Source organism: Nymphalis io, chromosome 15 (genome assembly GCF_905147045.1).
Source record: "Nymphalis io chromosome 15, ilAglIoxx1.1, whole genome shotgun sequence".
Lineage (NCBI taxonomy): Eukaryota > Metazoa > Arthropoda > Insecta > Lepidoptera > Nymphalidae > Nymphalis > Nymphalis io.
Window position 1 is genome coordinate 11,519,838 of NC_065902.1, and position 23,349 is coordinate 11,543,186.

The following is a 23,349-nucleotide window of genomic DNA, read 5'->3' on the forward strand; positions in this document are numbered from 1 at the left end:
TACTAAACCAATATGCATAAAACTTGAAATTTAAGTATATGGTATTATTTATATGAGTATCTGCGCTTCGCAGTTTCGCCCGTTTTAAATGTCGTCTATTGACGTGACAAACGTGATACACGTTCTTGTAATATAAAGTAAATATAATTCATCATACAGAACCTTTACAATTATACCTTTTTTTCGATACATCGCGAAAAGTTTGTTCTTATCCAAATTCATCTCAAAACTCGTTACGCGAGATCAGCGGGCCTGGATTTGTTTTCCGGGCTAAGCCATCTCCTCAATATAATTCCTTATTGCTCCAAATTGAAATTGGTCGAGATTCGTTCAATTCGCTCGAAATTTCGTAGGTAAACTTTTGTTTAACTTGTGTAAATTATATGTATATATAAAGCACTGAATAAATATTACATATATTTGTCCATATAAAATTATATTTTAATAATCGTAACAGAATGTAAGTGTCTCACCGCTGGGCATAGCTTTTTCTTCGTTTGAGAAGGTTCTGGAGGTTTCACCAGGCTGCGGATAGTGGAATACACATGAGACAGGATTTCATCTCATACAGTTTTCTTTATGATGTTATTCTTTACCACTGAGCAGAAATTGAAGTCACGAAAAATGATCGGTACTTGTCCTTTGTCCCCGCAATTTCGTTTTTAACAACTGAACTGTTTCGGATCCTTATCGATATTTATACTATAAGAAAAAGGATTGATTTTATACCATCACAAGTATTGGTACAAGGTAACCCTCGGCCGTCAGAGTGTCATGGTAGCATGCGAAAGCGATCCCGTGGTGCTCCTCGTTAAGACGGAATGGGTACCGCTGATTTTTTAGTGGGTATTCCGATGTTCGGGGCGCACTCGGTGCCTTAGACACCGGCGAGCCCTACATAACCCCCCACTATTCCCATGGGGGAAACGCGTAAAGCGTTTTTCCAGAGTTAAAAAAAAGACAACCCTCGACCATTACTCAGACTATCCACTCAACCATCATGACCACTGTTAATCGTAAATCAATTATGGACCGAAATGATTTAATGCCTAAAATCGCATCGTATCACTCATATCTAAATAAGCAATACGAAGCAATACTGTTTCGCGGGAGAAAAACGGATTCACATACATACGGGAATTTTACTTAAATCCACCAGTTAAAAGAAACCGTTTTCAATGTTTTCTCGGCTATATGCAGTATATGTGGCGATTTCCGAGATTACGCGGAACGAAAATATTCTAAAAAATAAATAAACAGCCAACTTCTTAAGCTTATCTATACATATTCCACTCGTACTTAAGTCAATTATTTTGTTAAGAAATGTATTTACCAAAACAAGTAAATATTTATTTGTAAGTAGAATAAAAAACAATAAAGTATTTGTAAAGCGATAAAAACAAATTTAACAGAAGGTAATGCTTAACAAACAACTCTTTACTAGAATGTATTTTTAAATATAAACTCTTTGACGAGCTGCGTAATTGTTGTTGTCTGCTGTCTGACATTATTAAATTAACAACTTAAATTTATACTTAAATTGTATATTTTGTATAAACAATTTTACTCCGAATAATTCGTCACATTTGCGATGAATTACATCTGGGCTAAAAACGCGCTGTTCATTTGCAAAACGTAATAACTAACACTAAAGTATTTTGCTACGTAAACATAAATAATAAATAAAGTACCTTTGCTTTAATTAAAAAATAATAACAATTTTTAGTAAACGATCCAAACATTTTGATACATAATGATTTGATGAACTTATTTTTATAACATACCTATACATACCTATCCATTTTCAGAACTACGTTAAATTACCCGGGAAAGGATTTTTGTTATATAAAAAAGATTGTCATATTTCATTCATCAAATTAAAACAATAGCCGTAAATTCTTTAAAGAGTATTTTTAATACAAGTCAAAGAATAACTGCTATAATATATACATTAAAATCGATATGATTAATTACATATTGATATTTCATGCATAGATAAAACAAAACATAATATAAATTATTACGTAAGAAAAGAAAATACGTTAAAGTGTCAACAAAATTTAAATACAAATTTCGTTCCTAATCCATTCATTCATTTTCAGCGGGAAAAAAACATTTCGCGCTCTCCAAGCACGCGTAATAAAATTTGTCAAGATTTCGAGAGAATTTATGCGTGTTTACGAAGTAAAGTTGTGCTCTCCGGGGCCTGGTGTAACCCGAGCTGATTAATTATTTAGGGCGCGCGTGAAGTCTGTTTTTGTCTTAACTTCAAGTGTCGCAGCGCTGCTTTGTTGAACGAATGGAAACTTGCGCTTTGCTTGACACCATTAAGATGGTTTTATTATTTCGTTTTGGTAATTAAGACGATGGAAGACTTTTGTTTTAAATATTTAAACAAACGACTTTTATAATTATATTTTTAGAGAAACGGTTTAATGTATTATATATATTTACATTTAAATTGCTCAAATGTGTGTATATTGTTAATAATATTACTAAAAAACTAAAGATACAAACCTTTTATGTGTTTTCAATAATAAATTCAGTAAATCTCGAATTAATTGAATACTAGAAATAGCAATTAAGAAATGTACATGAAATCTAATAACTATATCATGATGATAAAGGAATGTCAATGAAAGAATCATAAATATAGCCAATAGTTGCAGTTTTAGTAACAGATCAAGAACCAATGAAAACAAGAAAAAAAAGTGGGAATCAAGCTTAGTAACAATATTAACCAAATATTAACAATATCAAATCAAATCAAATCAACAGGCAATCGTTGTCCACAGCTGAACATAGGCCTCTCCCAAGGTGCGCCAAAGCTCCCTGTCCTCCGCCTTCCACATCCAGTTGGTGCCCGCCACCTTCTTAAGGTCGTCGGTCCACCTGGCTGGAGGGCGCCCTACGCTGTGCTTGCCGATTCGCGGTCTCCACTCTAGGACTCGTCTGCTTCAACGCCCATCGGTCCTACGACATACGTGACCAGCCCACTGCCACTTCAGCCTGCTAATTTTGCAAGCTATATCGGTGACTCCGGTTCTTTTCCGGATAATCTCATTTCTGATCTTATCCTTCAAAGATACTCCGAGCATAGCTCGCTCCATAGCACGCTGAGCGACTTTGAATTTGTGGACTAGTCCCGCAGTTAGTGTCCACGTTTCGGCACCGTATGTCATGGCAGGTAAGACGCATTGGTTGAAGACTTTCGTCTTCAAACATTGCGGTATAGACGACTTGAGGACTTGACGATGGTTGCCAAATGCTGCCCATCCCAAGCGAATTCTTCGATCGGCTTCCTTCTCGAAGTTGTTCCTACCGACTTGTATTATCTGTCCTAGGTAGGTATATTCACTAACAACTTCGAGAGGTTTCCCCTCGACGTATATCGGTCCCGGCGCGACATGCCTATTGAACATGACCTTGGTCTTGTCCAAGTTTATACCGAGACCGACACACCGGGAAGACTCGCCTAGGCTACGCAGCATTTCGGTGAGTTGTTCCAGCGACTCTGCTATGATGACGATATCGTCGGCAAATCGAAGGTGTGAGATGTACTCGCCGTTTACATTGACTCCATACCCAGTCCAATCCAGCGTCTTGAAAACGTCTTCCAACGCGTTGGTGAACAGTTTCGGGGATATTACATCCCCCTGTCTCACCCCTCTGCGCAGTTGGATCGCCTTCGTCTTAAAGTCCTGGATGTGGACAGTCATTGTAGCGGCGTTGTACAGACATCTTAGTACCTCGATATATCTCCAATCGATATGACATCTCTGCAATGAGTCGAGCACTGCCCAGGTTTCGATGGAGTCGAAGGCTTTTTCGTAGTCCACAAATGCCATACACAGCGGCTGATTGTACTCTTCGGTCTTCTGCACAATCTGCCGAACAGAATGGATGTGGTCCACGATGCTGTAGCCTGATCGAAAGCCGGCTTGCTCTGGGGGCTGTAACTCGTCAAGTCGTCTGGTGAGACGGTTCGTGACGACTCTTGACACACAGCTTATACACGTGACTCAGGAGGGAGATTGGTCTGTAGTTTTTCAAGAGGGTTTTATCACCTTTCTTGAAAAACAGTACCACCTCACTCCCGCTCCACGTTTCCGGGATCTTGCCATGTTGGATGACGGAATTAAAGAGGCTTGCTAGCTCTTTCAGGACCGGAGTCCCGCCTGCCTTAAGCAACTCTGTTGTGATTCCGTCATCTCCCGGAGCTTTGTTGTTTTTAAGCTGTTCTAGAGCTGCCCTAATCTCGCCTTGGTCAACGACCGGGAGCTCCTCGGAGTAATGGCGCGTAAGAGGGGCGCGCTGGTCATCAATAGTGATTCCCACGGGTTTATCCGATCTTGAAGAGAACAACTGCCCATAAAACCTCTCTACTTCTCCGACAAACTCAGGCCTAGAGGTAACGACCCCACCATTTTCAGTTTTAAGTTTTGTCAGACGTGGCCTCCCAAACTTGCGAGCGAACACTTTCGATCCCCGATTTTACTCAATCGCAGCCTTGATGGCACGGGTATTGGAGCGTCGGAGATCGCGACGCGTCAGCGTTTTTATTGTTCGGTTTAAGGCCTTATCTGACAAAAACGATGCTAGTTCTCGTCGTTTTCTCATGAGCTCGAGTGTCTCAGCAGAGAGTTTTGGTGCGTTGTCTCTTCTCTGTGGCGGAAAACACTTGCGGGATGTGTTTTGCAGTATTTTGACCAGCGTGTCGGTTTTCTCATCAATGCTGCTTACGGTTTCCAACGCGGTGAATTGATTTTGAAGTTCCATTTGGAATTTTTCGGAGCCTTGAGCAGCTTGGAGCATGGTAGGTCGGAGAGTAGACCTCATCATTCTCGATCTTTCGGCTTTGAAGTCGATATTTAGAGTGCCTCGAACCAAGCGATTTAAAGACTTGTGGCGTCCACCACATGTGCATCCCACTGACATACATACTTACACACATATTATTAACATACATAAACACACATCCAAACAGACATACTACACAACACATTCCAACTCAACATAGAATATTGGATTGACGACACAACGGACGATCGAACGTACACAGTGGACAACCGCATTGTTTATCTCCGTTGTGACGTCGTCCTTTGTTCTATGTTGAGGCCCCGCCTACCGGTGCAAGCGCATTGGAGCGACGGATCTTTTATATTGGCTACGAATGATCCTACCAACGTTTACGAATTATTCATTATTCTACCACCGTCATAACCGTTACTTGCGCTTAAAAATAATTCGCTTTGTGTTTAAGTATTGTGTTCGTGTTTATGTGTACATATGTGATCGTCTATGCCTGTATAACGTTATTTCTTCTGTGTGCATATATTGTGTGTATAACGTGTATATAATATACACGTTTATGGACCATCCGCGTGAGTTTCATTTCTTATTATAATATTCTCACAGACCCTAACACACGCATCACTTACCCATAGACTTTTTAAAGACTACACTTTATAAAATCTAAGAATAATTTATATATTAGGTATATTTTTTTACTTGGCCGTAAACCACAAACAGTAAATTATGTTTTTAATAATTGCGCGATGGTATTGACGATTATTTATTTATTAATATAAATTATTAGTTATTAAGGATCTCCAACAAAGGATACACACTTACGAGTTACATCCTTGAATTAAAGGAGACCACAGCAAGCACATAAATAATGACTACACAGAAATTTAAAAACTTATAAAGTAAATGTTACATAGTGGTACTCAGTAAAACATAGGAACAAAAAAAGGTAAACAATGGTTAAACTAAGACTAAATTGTGCAAATGTGAGTTGTGTTATATAAAAATAGCTACAAAAATTAAAATTTAAATAACGAGTAATAATAAAACTTAAATATAAAAAAATAAAACTTTTAAACAAAAAAAAACATAACATTATGTATTAAGAAACAATTTCACGCCAGAAAAGGGAAAAAAAGAATTTTTTTTGAGCTATTTTTATACTTAGATAATATTATATATATATATATACATAGATTCATAATTTTTTTTATTTAATTACTAAGAATTAATTTCACTCAAATCCTACTCAAAATAAATTTTACTTATCTGCCCGTTCTAAGCCAAGCTAAGATAAGCTAGTCATATATGAGCAATTCTTGTTTATAAATTTATTTCGTGTATCTCGAAAATGGCTCTAACAAATTGGCATAAATTTTATATTTTGATAAGGTGTTCCTTATTAATCTGCTGTTCTTCATTTGCGGTACCTTCTAATGCAAGGTAGCCACAGATTAGCATAAAGCCCACGCTACATATTTTATCTTTTTTTATCTGTTTCTTCTACAAATGACTCACAAGTCTGCAGTCGCTTTCGGGCTTTGATACTACAGTAGTTTACTTGTTGATGTAATTACAGGCACAAGGGACATAAAATCTTAGTTCCCAAGGTTGGTGGCGCATTGGCTATAAACGATGGTTGACATTTCTTACAATGCCAATGTCTAAGGGCGTTTGGTGACCACTTACCATCAGGTGGCCCATATGCTCGTCCACCTTCCTATTCTATAAAAAAAAAAAAACTTTTCTACTGAAAAATATTATTGAATATTTATTGTATATCATAATATAAGGGAGAGGCAGCTTCAAAATAAAACAACAATAATATTTTAACCATATATTATACATTATTTTTGAACAATATACCATAGAAGCATTTCCTATACGCTTGCAGATAAAGTTCCGTACACACACTACAGAACAGATCACGTCCAATACTTCGATTCTAATTCTATGAAAAAAAAAACGGTCGAATGACATTCCACTGGGTTAGACATTAATTTACCTTAGCAGCACAATAATAAGCTATTCTTGTTTCTTTTGGTGGTCAGAGCCTTCACTGTTGTACGCAGACCACTTCACCAGAATTTCTTCACTATCGGATGAATAGTTTAGGAAGGCAAATAGGACGAAAATACAACATTTAAATTATATTTTTATTTAATAATTATACTAAAAAAAATTCTAAAGGCAGTTGTTTCAACATGCATAAAAACGAGTGATTTTAAATTTATAACTTTATCTAACTGAAATTAATAGTTTGTTTTAATTAAAAATTGATATAAACTCTAAATAAATATGATTAAAATAAAAAATAAAAATTCAACTCAAGTCACTCGACAGTTTTTTTTTTAATTTACAACTATATAACATCAAAGTGATAGGTTCAAATGTATTATTATATTTGCAACATTACGTATCTACATTATGTACGAGATGAATATATAATAGAATACTGGGCTTATATTTTGTAATTTCAAATTCATACACAATTACTTAATATTTTTTAATAAAAAACAAGCCCATATCTATAATTCTAAAGGAATGGATTTTACCGATTGACATAAAAGAACGAATGATATATATTTTTTCATTCAATGTTAAAATTAAACTTCTTAATGAATAACGAATATCTTAATATATTATATTAATCTGCGTTTTAAATATGATTGAAAGACAAACTTTATAGGGCTTACAACATAGGTAACCTATGTATATATATATAACGTCTTTGTTTTTGCCTAGAACATAATATATAAATAAAAATATAAGCTATAGCTTCTATTAAAAAGCTTTTCGATACAATACATACAAAAGTTGAAAAACAATTCTTTTTTTAAAACAAATTGAATGAATGAACAAACGAATGGACACATTTAATTAAAATTATAATATATATATAAACATATTGATATTTTTTACATTCTCCATATTATTTTAAAACAACCTATTCCAATGGCAGAAGTGTAGGTAAATAAGCAACTTCGACCTTGATGACTTTGAATTGCAATGTCATCATTGGTCGATATCTAAAATAGGCTATGGTACTCATTTTGGATTTGTATAAAATGTCGTTATTAATTTTAGCGAAACTTTGTAAGTTACTTTAAAGTGGATATCGGTAAAGTGAATGTGGCTGAATAAATACATATCAAGCAAGATCTGTTTGCAGTTCTATTACATCTTCCTCTTTCTTTCTCTCTCTCTCTCTCTTTCTACCATTGGTATAGGCTATAGAATATGCATTATGCCTACCGTATTTTCGAAACATTACCGATTTTGAGATTCTCTTATATATAAATAAATAAACATTGATAAGCTGTATATCTATGGCCCCGCATAAGATACTGATTATATAAAATTAAACCAACTTGAGGAATATTAACTTTTGATGCAATTGTATATTATATACAAAGTAATATATTATGTAACACGCCATTTTTGATCTACAATTTTCAAAACCGCTTGATGAATCCTGAAACAAAATTAATATTATATACAAATATTACTACAAATATATAATTTATTTTCCATCTAACTTTTAAAGCTTTATATCTTAGACCCTGGGCTTAAATTCCGGATTGGGTCAATAAAAAGTTATCAATAGTTTCAGTTCCCTACTAACATGTTTTATAAATAAAATGGGCCATTACTTCATTGAACATGATAACTCATTTTGGATTATATATGTCAAAATTTCTGTAATAGTATTGTATGTGTTGACAAAATGTCATATCCAGTCAGGCAAGTGGGCGTGATGATAGTTACACCTTCCATTATACGCATTAACACCATAAGAAATGTCAACCGTGGGAATGAAGGTCTCATATGTCTTAATTATTCTCACTACCGCTCACTCACTTTTTTAATCGGAACAATATATTGAATTGCTGTTAAACGGTAGAATAAATACAATACCTGTCAAATGCAAGTGGGGTGATTTGTTAATTTCAAGTTTGTTAATTACCCTTAAAATATATTATGATATATTATAAAATTATCTCAATATATAATACATAAATACCTTAAAAGCCCCGCAGGTCTAGCAGCGCGTCTCGTACAAACCGGAACGACCGATGTAGCGCACCCATTTGATCACATCGTGATCCGAATAGTTCAATTTCGGCTCGAACACCTTCAAATACCGCACCTGCAACAGAACAATTTTTTATAATGGATATGCATGATGATGCAAAATTCGACACAAGATATGGTATAGAAACATATATTAATGAAAAAACTTGACTGCCTCGTTATTCTAGTGGCTTGATGTAAGGCCGCAGACCCGGAGGTCAAGTGGCTATCTTTAACGACTGCATTCTGTGCCTCAAGTTCGACCTACACCTACCAAATACTATGACCATATTACATTTTGGTTGCCTGCAAATATCTTTTACAAGAATGTGAAGTTAACAAAGTTCCAGGAGCCTGGCACTGTATGTTCCTATACGAATTCTTCAAGATGAAGTAAAACTTCATAGGGCGAGATGAGATTCACGAAAAAATTAAAATATCATAAATGAACTTGAATTCAACATTTTTGTAAAAATGAGTAACATATTATATTTGAAAATGACACATTTTTGATGCAAGATTTTAGTTTTTAGTTGAAATTAATCCAGCTTTACTTAATATTCTTTGCATATAAAAACATATTATTGGTCAAATGAAACAGTCACATGTCCTGTGCAGTTACAGAGACTGGCATTGTGGTTAAAATCAACCAGGTTGACATCATCAAATCAAAAACTTGACCTCTTGCTAAAAATTAAAATATACCTTAAAGCCCGAAGGAGCGAAGGGCACCTCGAAGCCCATGGAGATGGGAGGACGAGTCCACTTCTTCTTAGTATCGGTTTCCAGCAGTTCAATCTCAGCTGACAACTGAGTTTCCTTCATGCCTGCCATGCGTTTGATCCTGAAAGTGTTTTAATATGAGTGACGAACCAACTAACAATAGTACAGATTCTTAAAAATCATTCAAAAACTGTTTGTATAGCTATTAATATGATATATGTAACTATAGAGGTTTGTATATTTTTCCTCCTTTTTCCATTAGAATAGGCTATAGTTAGTAAAGTATTGTGCAAAAAAAATTCGGCTCCAATGACATTTATGAAGCATTATTTCTACATATATTTGCACTAGTTGTCCAACATATATCCTCATATAAAATAAACTTTTTTCAATAAATATTGTCTGTTGAATGAGGCAATACAATCTCATCGCCACGGTAGCATGCGAAAGCGATCCCGTGGCGCTCCTCGTTAAGACGGAAAGGGTACCGCTGGTTTTTTAGTGGGTATCCCGATTTTCGGGGCGCACTCGGCGCCTTGGACACCGGCGAGCCCCACATACCCCTCCACTGTTCACGTAGGGAAAACGCGTAATGCGTTTTTCCAGCATTAAAAAAAAAGGCAATGCAATCTCATGCTACAAAACTACAGAGTTATTCACATCTTAGTTGACACGATTGACCTATTGACACTAAATAAGCAAGGAATACTACATATTTCTTAGTGTTATCGTCTAAGGGTGTTGGTGACCCACTTAACATCTGGAAGCTCATTATCAAAGGTATTATTGATTGATTTTATATATTATATAAAAAGAATTGTAGCTAATTGTTCCTTACTTCCAAACAATAGCATTCTCTGATGCTTTGTATTTAGCTTTTCCCTTCAAGCAGATGAGCTGAACTCCACTTGTGTTCAGTGGGGTTGGAATCTTGACTTCAATCTTTTGTCCCAGAAGGGAAGGCTTGAAGTTAGACTTGAGAACAACTTTCACTTCCATTTTAGTTCGGCCAACCTCTCTGACCAGGGGGATAACGCGGAATGGCAGAGAGATGTCTTTGGTGGTACGGTATCTGTAGAATAATAAATTCAAATATTAATCATAAAACTTTAACGCAAAACATATCTTCCTTAATGACAAATGTTCTTGAATAAAGTTTACTTTGATTTTGATACAATCAATAACTCATACCTCATGAGCTCAAACTCTCCATCTGGTGGTATGAAAGAGATGGAGTGCTCCGTCTCAAACTTGCTGAGCTTCACGCACTGATGGAACTGACAGTCATCGATGACCACCACCGGCTTGCCCGAGCGGGCCGGATCGCTGTCCGTGTTGCCGGATATACCACCTGAAGATTACCAGTAATAAAAACCAGATGAGACACAATAACAAAAATTGCTTTTCGCAAAATAAATGATTATATCAGTAATACTTGTATCAATCTCTAACTTTCATATGTTGAGTCACTACATATTATAAAACAAAGTTCCCCCGCCGTATCTGTCTGTCACCAATACGGTTAACTGTACTGTCCATATGGTTTTCATCAATAGACAAAGTTATTCATGAGGAAGGTTTGGTTTTGGCAATGATTTTCGAAGATGTCCAAAAAAATCACGCAGGTTGGAAACTTTATTGGCGTGCGCCGCTTAAACGCTTTATAATTCATCTTATACTAAATGTGAATCAAAACATTTTCGATGTAATCTGTATGATGGATGAAACTCAGTTGAAACTAACCAATTAAAAGGAGGCCCTTGCCCAACTGTGGGATATTTACAGGCTAATTTAATAACTTTTAATACAGTACTCACCATTACCCTTTCCTTTGGCCTCCATCACAATCTTATCATTGATACCAAACTTGCATTCTGGCATACCTGACAGGTATGACTTCATCACCACCTTACCAGCGACATGGGCAGAAAGAACTTGCCCTGTGAACAACACATAATAAACTTAGCATAATAATTACATTAAAATCTTCTTCTTCTTGTTTTAATATAAATACAAGAATGTAAAATGCACATGTGTCAGGTCAATAGTAAAAATTTAAACCACAGTTTGTAGTTAAATTTTGAATATAACGTATAATATAAATAAATTCAGATTTTAAAATGCAACAATAAGAATTCTGACGTTTTAAAATTAAGAATTAAAGCTTTACTTATTTGTTTTCTATGTATAAAAAGACAATATACCTTGAGGTGACATTAGCAAATTGACATATTCCAAAACATCGAGGAAAAGTTCGTTGCGTCTATATTTTATGCCTTCACGACGCCATCCTATCTGCCCAGTGACCTGTAAATGAAATAAACATGCAATTAATACTCCTGAACTAAAAAAACATTATTGCTACACCATTAGATTTGTGCTAAACTGATAAAAAAAAAACTTTTTTTTTCATTGAACTAGAATGCCTCACTTAAAATTTACTGGTGCTTGTCAGGGTAGGTACCACTCACTTATTAGATATTCTACAGCGAAACAGCAGTAATTGGTATTGTTGTGTTCCAGTTTAAAGGGTAAGTGAACCAGAGTAATTACAGGCACAAGTGACACATAACATCTTAGTTTCCATGGTTGGTGGCGCATTGGCGAACTAATCTGATGTAATGGTTAATAATTCTTACAATGCTAATATCTAGGGACGTTGGTCCATATACTCATCATACTCAATAAAAAAAAAACGTATTTATAATCAGCCAGCATTATATAAAAATGTCAAATAAATTGAAACAACATGTGTACTTATCAATAATTGTAAGCAAATATGAGTTATTTTTACTTTGTGGTAAGCCTTAGTATAAGCTAGTTTGAATGGCCCTTCATTATATATTGCCACTAAGCAGCAGTGCGCCATGTAACTAAAGGCACAAACAAGACACACAGCAGATACTCCGTGGTAGTGGTGCATTGATTATGTAAGGGACAGTTAATGTTTCTTCCAGCACCAATCTCTATGCTTGGTGATAACCTCATACCATTAAGTGTCATATTCGTCAATCTGCCCTATAAGAAATTAAAATATAAATATAACAAATTAGTAATGCTACTTTATTGTTACACCTGTGAAGTAATTTGAGCTTGTTCCTCTTTGGATGCAGACTTGATACCCTGTTGAGTGATAAAAGTTTTCAGAACACCGGTATCAGAGTTCTGAGGATAACCAAAGTCCAGAATTTCTGAAACAAAATAATAATACATTTGATTTGTGATTTGTTTTCTTATATATACCGTAACAGCCTGTGAATGTCCCACTGCTGGGCTAAAGGCCTCCTCTCCTCTTTTTGATGAGAAGGTTTGGAGCTTATTCCACCACGCTGCTCCAATGCGGGTTGGTAGAATTCACATGTGGCAGAATTTCAATGAAATTAGACACATGCAGGTTTCCTCACGATGTTTTCCTTCACCGTAAAGCACGAGATGAATTATAATCACAAATTAAGCACATGAAAATTCAGTGGTGCTTGCCCGGGTTTGAACCCACGATCATCGGTTAAGATTCACGCGTTCTTACCACTGGGCCATCTCGGCTTTTTTTATATATATATATAAATATATATACATATATATTAATATTTTTCTAAGCTCTAAACTAGCTGTTCATAAGGTTCAATATGGTCTAATAAATTAGTTTTTTATTAATATGTAAATTTATTTATTGATGACAAATTACCGATTGAAAAGTGAAATATCATCAGATTGATATAAATGCATTTCGTTTCAAAAATATCTTAGCTTTAGTTTATCTAATCAAGTTTTATACAAAACTTATATTAAAATTGTTAAGGACATTTTATCTACATTTGGTAAAATTTTTCAGTATTCTATCATATACTGATGAATCATTTTGTATACTATGATTTTACTAGGTTGGGAACTGGTGTATTGTAGAATTTTTAATTGTCATTTCACTAAAAAAAAATTGAGTGATTTTTACCATCAAGAAGTTCATAGATCAGAACAAAATTATTTTTGATATTTTCTTCAGATATTTTGCCAAAGTAAGACTGCATTACATCTATGATCTTTAGCAGGAACTCAAACACCATAGCGGCATTAACATTTTGCTTAGTTACTGCCGCCAGCCAGATATTTGCTCTCTGAAAGAAATAATGCAATACAATTTAATATATAATTATTCCAAAATAAAATAAAAATAGGCAAATTCAATCATTTTAAAATTAATTTTAATGCCATGAGAAAATGTCTTGGCATTGAAACTGATAACTGAGCCAAAAATTATAGTGTCCTTTGCCAAGTTAAAAAACAGTATAGTCTTTTAAAATCAATAATATGTAATGAAGCACAAATGTTTTAAAGAGTATTGCTTATACATTACCTTGATATGAAAAAACGAGGTGCGAGCGATGTTCGTTACCGGCGAACGAACTTGCTGACGAGCATGGATTACGTTAACTCGGAACGCATCTACGGCATTCCGCCCTATGTCATCCCTATACACCCTCGATATGAGCACCTCCCCTTTGTGATTGTACACGAATAGGCCCCCGATCATATTGACGATAGCCTATTTACTGAAAGAAATAAAACGTCGTTGTTATATACCCTAATTTCAATTGAAAAAACACTTGTGTACGGATAAGTTGATCGTTAATCAATAAAACAGGATATGACCAATAAATGAAAACCGATACAGTTAAAAATATACTGTATCACTACAGGTAACTCACGTTTCGTTAGGAAGATACATTGATATTTAAAATGGTTTAATTTTTGAATAAAATCAGCGTAAGTATTTTAATAATTTCATTTTAGGGCAGTTTCGCAAAATGCTAAAGAATATTAGATGATACGATACCCGCCCCCAAAATGAAACGTCAATAGCCAGTTGCACAGGCAATAAATACTTTATGCCAAATCGGACGGCAAACGACCATTGATATTAATTGTTTAAATTAACTTGTTAAAATATGGGTCTAGGTAAAATTAAATTGAAAAGTCCTAATGACTCCAGGATGTAAGAATAAATTTGAGATAATGATAAATTATTTTACTACTTTTTACAATTTTAATTTCCCAAAGATTAAAAATTACGTCCACATCACTACAACCATAGACAATTTATGAAAGGTATGAAAAATGTAATTTTGTCAATGGTGTAAGATTTGGGTCGATTATGTCATGGCGGGTTAGATGTTTCGGCACTAGGTTTCGTTGAATTTGTTTTGAATTACGCTGTCAATGATCTCGTTTGGTCAATCGGTGTTTAACACTTACGGTATCTGTATACTGATAATCGTTTCGTAAACATTTCAAATGCTGAAACAATTGCAAATGGGCATTCGCGCGTTCATGCTAATCGCATCCAAAGTATGGAGTTGTTTTTGTTACATGTTTAGAAAGCAATATCGAGCGGTAAATATAAATTTTTAGCGGTTATTTAGTGAAATTGAATGTATTTACAAGTTTTGTGTCTCACGTGGTGTTTGCTTTTCAGTTGGCTCAATATCAATCTGTCAAATATGAAATATATCCACTTTCCCCTGTATCTCGACACAGGCTGAGTAAGTATCTTCAGATTTTATCAATGTCTATTAATAATATGACCAATGATAGTATGATTTACATTCGTGCAATTTTATCAGGGACATACTGGATATATTATCAATTTAGATCCTTGTCTATTTATAGCACTATCTCATACACTTGTATAATAAACAAGATGTTTTCATTATTGAAAATTTAACGTTTATATCTTAATTTAAACACATGGCCCACAAATGTTTAACACATGTTTTGTTAAAATTAGTTTTAATGTCGTATAAGTTTCATTAATTCTTAACAATGTGCTAATACAGTTCATACATCAAAATGTTTATGTTCATTTGAATTATTCATATTTTGTGTATTTGATATTACTATACAAATATAATAATATAAATTAATAGCTTGTCTTAAATGTGCTGTATATTCTTTAATAAGTTAGGTTTGAAATTATCAACAGAAGATTCTATATTAAACTCCACTACTATACAATAATAAACTCAACCTACAACATTAATATATGACATGTCTTAGATATATTGAAAGTGAAAACATAAATAATATGTGGTCTACCACAAACTGCTAGGAAAAACCTAACATATTATATTATTATGACTAATCCAATACAATAGAATATGTTTTTCTTAAAATCTGCAGATAAGCTGCCCCACATTCATATAAAGTAACATTCTAATGATATAAATCCTAATTATTAATTAAAATATAACTTTTGAATCTATTGAGGGCTAACCTCCAAATTATGAAATTAAAAATAATAGGTCTCAAGTTGTTTATTTACTAATCTGAATTGGTCTCAATGGTATTGTAATTAAAAAAGTTTAATAATAATAAGCATGTAGATTGAATAAATAAATCATGTTTCATTATGATTTAATTATTAATATATATTTAAATATGATATATACTTGTCATTTCAGTCTATTGTCAACCTGATATGTGCATGGTTTAAGCAAATATTTTACAGTTTAAACAAGCAAAGTATATTATTTAGAATTCAGTAAATTGAAAATTATTATATTTAAAATGATTTCTATTAAAGTCTTATTTAAATAACAGCCTGTTAACTGCTGGGCTAAGGCCTCCTCTCCCTTTTGAGGAGAAGGTTTGGAGCTTATTCCACCACTCTGCTCCAATGCAGATTGGTAGAATACACATGTGGCAAAATTTCAATGAAATTAGATACATGTAGGTTTCGTCACGATGTTTTCCTTCACCGTCAAGCATGAGACAAATTATAAACACAAATAAAGCACATGAAAATTCAGTGGTGCTTGCCCGGGTTTGAACCCACAATCATTGGTTAAGATTTACGTGTTCTAACCACTAGGCCATCTCGGCTTTTCTTAAGTCTTATTTAATATTAAATAAATAAAACTTTTTTTTTTAAACTTTATTGATCAAGATTTTGCATGAAGACAACACTATAAGTGTTGAAATAATACAAAAATAAATTACACACATAAAAATAAAATGAGTTTACCTCTTATTTTCAAAGTTATCTATAAGAATATATTCAAAAGTTGATAAACAAATCCATGCATGACTGGTCATTATTATATCTTATCTAAATAATAATTTCAGATTGAATACATTTATCAATCATGTTGTCCTGTTGAAATTTCAAGATAGCTTTCTCTTAATAATATATTAAGGTATATTTATTTAAAATTATTGTGCAATAATGCATAAGATTTTTATGTGAACATGATAAATCCTCCTGAATATATTTAGGCCAATGGAGCTAATCAGAATGAGGAGCTTGTAGCGCCTGTATAATGTAATGATTATTATAGTGCTCAACAATATATGCAATATAACCATTTCAGAAAGAGATTAGGTGCAAGACCAAGAGGTGTGTTACATGCTTGATTAGAAACGGATAACTGGTGAACGATGATGATGATGGATAATTAGATAACTGTATAACTGTTAACTGGGTATTATTGGGAATTAATATTGAGTATCCTATTTAATAAGGGCCTCAAGATATACAGGAGATAGTCAGTAAAGATAATTTGGTTACCAAAGAGCTGTTAAAATGGTTTTTTTTTCTCCTTCACTGATTGAGACCCATGTAATTAATAATTTTAAAATACAATTATTTTAAATATATTTTCCTGTAAATCTAGAGAAGATTTACGTGAAAATATCATGTATTTTTTTGTAAAATCTGTCATTGATTATACCCATTTCACTTATCCAGGTCTAGAGTATTTCTATGTCAAATTTCATTATGATAAGTGTAATAGTTTAGTTGTCATGAGATAACAAACAAAATTTTTTTTTGCAAAAGTAAGCCTGTCACACAAAAAAGTTTGAAATTATTGTCCATTGTCTCACAAAGCCAAACTTTTTTTTATTCTTAGTACAACTTTCTCTAGCCATAAATCTCTGTGAGACTTGTCTACAGATTCAAAAGTTTATTACTAGCTTTCAATAGAAAGTTTTTTCACACAACCAATTTTTTTTTTCTTTAACAGACCTTTGTATATGTTCTTCTGTCCCAATTTTATTATTTATGCTATATAGCTATATCATATCATATGACATTTTAAAGATAATTCCTTAAACTACTTTTACTATAATTAATAGGAAAAAAACTTGCTAGTGACTGCATAAATAAAAGTTTATAAAATGTTATTTCCATGACTACGGAACTCTTGCGCCAACGAGGCAAATGCGAAATTGAATCATTTGTTTTAAGATATTGCCTTAATACTTCTTCTGAATTGAACTCAATATTTTAAATGTATTGTAAAATATATAGGTATCAACACAGCCCATTTAAACATTACCATATGTTACCAATGCAACACTTCTTCAACATCTTGTGATATGATATGAGCCTGTAATTACACTGGCTCACCCTTTAAACCAGAACACAATAATACTCATTGTAGCTATTTAGCTGTGAATGGTGGGTGATACCTAACCCAGACAGGAGCGCAAGCCCTACCACCAAGTGAAACGATTATTTATATAAATTTCAGGTCTAGTCAAGAGAAAAATGCTGGTACTAGACTTAGATGAAACGCTCATACACTCGCACCACGACGCAATGTTGCGGCCGACAGTGAAGCCGGGCACTCCTCCAGACTTTGTACTCAAAGTGACTATAGACAAACACCCAGTCAGATTCTTCGTGCATAAACGGCCTCATGTTGACTATTTTTTGGATATAGTAAGTAAAATTTATTATATATCTTATTTTAATAAAAAGCTGAATTAGGAAACATAGATTAAAATTATTTAACCATATCTACTGATATTAATTATGCTGATTAGTACATATATCGAACAATAATTTCACCTTAATTTCCTCTTAACGATAATATTATATTGATATTTTTATTACTTAAGTAAATAGATTAATAGTATGCACCCAAACTCATCAAAAACACAGTGAAAATATTCAATAAATAAACAGACTTGCGATTTTCTAATAGCTCTGCTATATTATGTTCAAACTATTCTTGATAAATATATCTTTAATTATAATACGACACTATTCCACGTAATTACTTATGTCCACTTTCATTTTATTTCCCAAAGTTAGAATAACAACTTCGCTAATGTTCATAACGCCATTTTTAATACCACAGATAATTTCCATCGTGACCAAATATGTACTCCCGCCATTAAAATCGACTGAAAAAGTTATTTTATCTTTGACCAATCTTGCTTCAGGTGTCACAGTGGTATGAGTTGGTGGTTTTCACGGCGTCGATGGAGATATACGGTGCGGCGGTCGCGGACAAGCTGGACAATGGACGGGGTATCCTCAGGAGGAGATTTTACAGGTATAATGCCATTTTAAAAAAAATCTCTGCATTATAATCTGTATCTGCAAATTAAAAAAAGCTACACACTCTTATTGTTTTTTTTTTTATTTAGTAAAATTAATTGACAATAAAAATTTGTAGTTTCTATAAACGATAAATTGAAACATGAGTATTTAGAGTGTTATAGTTATACTTCTTAGTGTTACCTATAATGTGACCAAATGTCCCGCTTTGACTAGCATAGAGTTGCTCTCTAAATGTCCCATTGAATCGATAACTTCCAAAACAAAAATCTTAAGTATAAAGACACCTGATATTCCAAAGCTTTTTTGCTGTTTTACAATAAATAAAAGATATAAGATAAAAGCTGAAATTTGTTTTTAACAGTAGTCATCTGTATGTGATGATAGACAATATCTATGCAATTTAAATGTTATTAATTTGTTGTTATATCTCTATTTATACTTTGTATATATATATATAATATAGCTACATCTGTATTAACATAATAATATTATTACATTTAAAAGGCTTGATCAATTGATTATATTTAATTTAAAGCAATATGTTGATTTATTTAATTTTCCAGACAGCACTGCACCGCAGAACACGGGTCATACACAAAGAACCTGTCGTCGATATGTGACGATCTAAACAGGGTCTTTATCCTAGACAATTCTCCGGGAGCATACCGGGATTTCCCAGGTATAATAATATTTAATTTATTAAGCTCCAGTCCATCGTCCCGTACACAATTAAAAAAAAATATTCTTTATAAATATTTGTCGAATAAACGGTTATCATTATTGGACATTATATAGGCAGGTCCAAAAATTTTATTATTAAATGAAAAAAAACGTAAGACAGTTCTTAGCGTTGATGATATTTTTTCGAGATTAATGACAGTGCGATGGTGCTGCCAATACTTCGGTTTCGCGCCGCGCCTCATTTCGCGACTATATCAATAACCGTCTCCGACGTATTTATTGCATTTTCTGTAACCATATGTAACTATATGGTTAAAACATTCCCCGACTCTGGTGGTCGTGTGACGTGGCCGTGGTGTTGCAGACAACGCCATCCCCATCAAGTCGTGGTTCTCGGACCCGCTGGACGTGGCGCTGCTGAACCTGCTGCCGGCGCTCGACGCGCTGCGCTTCACGCACGACGTGCGCTCCGTGCTGTCGCGCAACCTGCACCTGCACCGCCTGTGGTAGCGACCGCGGTACGTCGCACCGTCACGCTGAGTAACGTTACTTAGGGTCAAGAAATAATAATAATATCCTGAGACATTATTCACACACGGCCATCTGATCCCAAATTAAGCAGAGCTTGTGCTATGGAAACCGGACAATTGATATACTACATATACTACTTTTCTTTTGTAAATACATACTTATATAGATAATTACGCCCAGACTCAGGACAAACAGACATGTTCATACACACAAATGTCTGTCCTGAATGGGAATCGAACCCACAACCTTCGGCGTGAAAGATAAGTATCTACCATCTTTTAAAAAATTGAAATATAACAAAATAAGTAGCCTGTTTTTGAACAGCCATTATATGCATTGTGTGTATATGTGTACGTGGGTTTGTTTTTGTACAATGTTTGTATATATGTAATGTACACAAAGACATTTTTCAAAAAATATTTCATACGTACATATATGGGCATAAATTAATGTTTTATGTTTTCATTTTTATTTCAGGCGTATACCGGCTTTTGTACAAATGAAGGAGGCCGTGGCGCTTCCGGATCCTATTTATTATTATTTTTTCACTTGTTAGGTCCTTCAGCGCTTCTATTCAAATATACATATAGATTTAATGTAGTTAAATAATATTTTTTTTAAGTTTTGTTTAAAAAAAATGAAAAGTGATTAGTGTACAATATACCTAGACAGTGTATATTTTAAGTCGCCCTACATGTGTGGGAGTGTGGGTTGTTTTTGAAACGCCCATTTATTATCTGTGGAACGTTATGGACTTGGACCTTCATGTTTCTCTTTCGCTCGTACCATGTAGAGCGAGAAGGCTGATTTCTATACCGGATTTTGTTTAAGTGTAGTATATAGTTATATTAAGAACCATTACACACGAATGGTTTGCGCTCTCCGTTACAAGAAAGGAATATTTTTATTATATGTCCTTTCCAAGAAAAATTTCAATGCAATCAGATTATGATTTTTTTTTTTTCACTTTGTATCAATTTTTGTAAATTTTAATACAAAATTATATATTTTAAAAACTCGGAGAGAATGTTTTATACAAAAGATTCAATTTTTTTACAATAAATAAATGTAATTTAGTTTTTCAAAAATTGTCGATATAATGATTGTATGTGTGATATTTTCAGAATCAACATTGAGTACTCAAAAACCCCACCTATGTTACAGAGTTACAACAGTAGTGAAACTCACATTGCTATAACAAACCAAGAACCGGAACTAAACTATTTAAATTTAAAAAACTAATAAAAATAATTCATCTGTTGCCTCTTATACAATCAGTGCTAGAAAAAAAAATAATACTAACTAGAAGAAATTGCGTATCCTATATTTTTTTATATGTAAATAATTATTTTCGAATTTTAAATTGTTGTACACTTGCGTTAACAATACTGTGACCATTGCTTAATAGTAAAGCCACGGTTACAAAGGCGCGTTATAACACAGATAAAACAAAAAAAAAAGTTAGATGGTTGATCACGCGAGATAAAAAATATCAGCGACACGATGTCTATTTGATAATTTCATCCGCTCGTATACGAACTGTAAATTATGTATTATGATTATATTTGATGTAGTTTTTTAATGTAGCTGTAGCGATTTGTTGCTATACGTGATTGTTATATAAAGAAGTAATTTTAAGGTGATTCCAGGCAGAGTTGTGTTCGATCCTTTATATGCTACCACGATGTACTAATTTAAAAAAAAAAAAAAATTTAATAAAATAATAGTAAAAATTTTAGATATACCATAGTTCACACAGAATGTGATAAATTCGTTTTTCCGTTAAATAGATCTTTAAAATTTTTATTATTATACGTGTTTCGCTCATAATTTAAATTATATGACGTATAAGAAAAATGCCGCGAAATATCACAATGACGTTAGTGCATATATTAGAATCTTATGTAAAAAATTTTTGCTTTGTTGCGAAGTACTTAAAAAGAGCAATGTGAGTTTCGATATAAAATTTTTGTTGAAAAATTTCTCTTTTAATCATAAAATGTTTCATACCAAACAATATTAAGATGTTACGTTAGTATATATTAAGCGAAATTATGAATGTTTGTCGTTTCCTAATTGGTGCAAAACTGAACTTTTTCTATAAATATTGTAAAAAAATAAATAATTAAATTTAAACGATTTGTTCGTGTAAGGCGATCCTATTAAAGGCATTTTTTTTTAAATATTTGGGAAGTAACAAATCGTGTCATTGATTTAAGTTATTTTTAAGACAACGCCGTGTAATGTAAAGCATAGCGTCGCATTGACATAAACTTTTCTTATTTTATTTATTATCTGTAATTCACCTCCTTATACAATAGGAACAACTTCATTTTATATTAAAGTTTTCGTATTCAGAGCGGTATTGTTCCATCAAGTATCAGGTTGACTTTTTTCAAAAACTAATAATTACCAAAATTTAATTAAAAAAAAAAAAAACAAACATTTTTATCAATCACTAATTCCGTTGTGAATCCGTATGATTTCACAATTGGCTGTTATTATATTTTAATAATGGATAGTCAACTAATTTATTTTAAATTGTTTTTATTTATGTGTGTACAAATAAAAGCATTTTAAAATAAGCGATAGAACTTTTAATTACTTACTTACCTTGTGCGAGAACATTCTCGAAGCTACAAACAGCTGCTATACAAAAATTGATGAATACGAACAAAAAATAATTTATTATATTTATTTATATATATATATATATATATATATATATATATATATATATATATATATATATCACATATATGTTTGTACATACATATATGTGATATATATATAAATCGTATTCATTTCTTTTTTTTTATTAAAAGTTTAGTTCGAAACCTTGCAAGCTATATGAATATATTTAAATTAAAATGTCAGTGTGACGCTTACAGTTTGACAATAGTGTAATATATGTGACTTCTATGTACAAAAATACCGAAGCAGTTACAAATTTGTATTTACTAATAAACGCTGTTCAATATTGCTATTAAATTGCAATATTTATTTAATGCAATGATTATTATATAGTTAATGTGATAAGCTATTTTCGACCTTATATCCACGGACATAGGGTAATATTATTTAAGACAGGTTAAGTACGTGTATGTATGGATTTTTTACGGCGATATTGAAAAGCGTTTCTAGTAAACGTGTAGATGTTTTATCCTTGTTATATAAATGCACGT

The 23,349-nt window shown here is 33.1% G+C and overlaps 3 protein-coding genes across 3 annotated transcripts in view; 1 reads left to right on the plus strand and 2 right to left on the minus strand.

Moving 5' to 3' along the window:
* LOC126773847 (UDP-xylose and UDP-N-acetylglucosamine transporter) overlaps positions 1-23,349 on the minus strand; it is a 276,550-nt gene that overhangs the window by 97,471 nt on the left and 155,730 nt on the right. The gene's annotated exons all lie outside the window — the stretch shown is intronic.
* Positions 6,632-14,460, minus strand: LOC126773823 (AP-2 complex subunit mu). The gene is made up of 11 exons (XM_050495022.1): positions 14,310-14,460; positions 13,958-14,153; positions 13,556-13,718; positions 12,682-12,797; positions 11,811-11,913; positions 11,424-11,546; positions 10,798-10,957; positions 10,445-10,678; positions 9,589-9,727; positions 8,834-8,959; positions 6,632-8,284 (listed from the first exon to the last, which is right to left on the minus strand). The coding sequence occupies exons 2-10, from the start codon at positions 14,132-14,134 to the stop codon at positions 8,852-8,854; spliced, it is 1,323 nt and encodes a 440-aa protein (XP_050350979.1). The 5' UTR covers positions 14,135-14,153; positions 14,310-14,460; the 3' UTR covers positions 6,632-8,284; positions 8,834-8,851.
* Positions 14,750-22,834, plus strand: LOC126773859 (CTD nuclear envelope phosphatase 1 homolog). Its single transcript, XM_050495079.1, has 7 exons — positions 14,750-14,994; positions 15,077-15,143; positions 18,135-18,325; positions 18,832-18,944; positions 19,516-19,631; positions 19,998-20,151; positions 20,642-22,834. The coding sequence occupies exons 1-6, from the start codon at positions 14,896-14,898 to the stop codon at positions 20,141-20,143; spliced, it is 732 nt and encodes a 243-aa protein (XP_050351036.1). The 5' UTR covers positions 14,750-14,895; the 3' UTR covers positions 20,144-20,151; positions 20,642-22,834.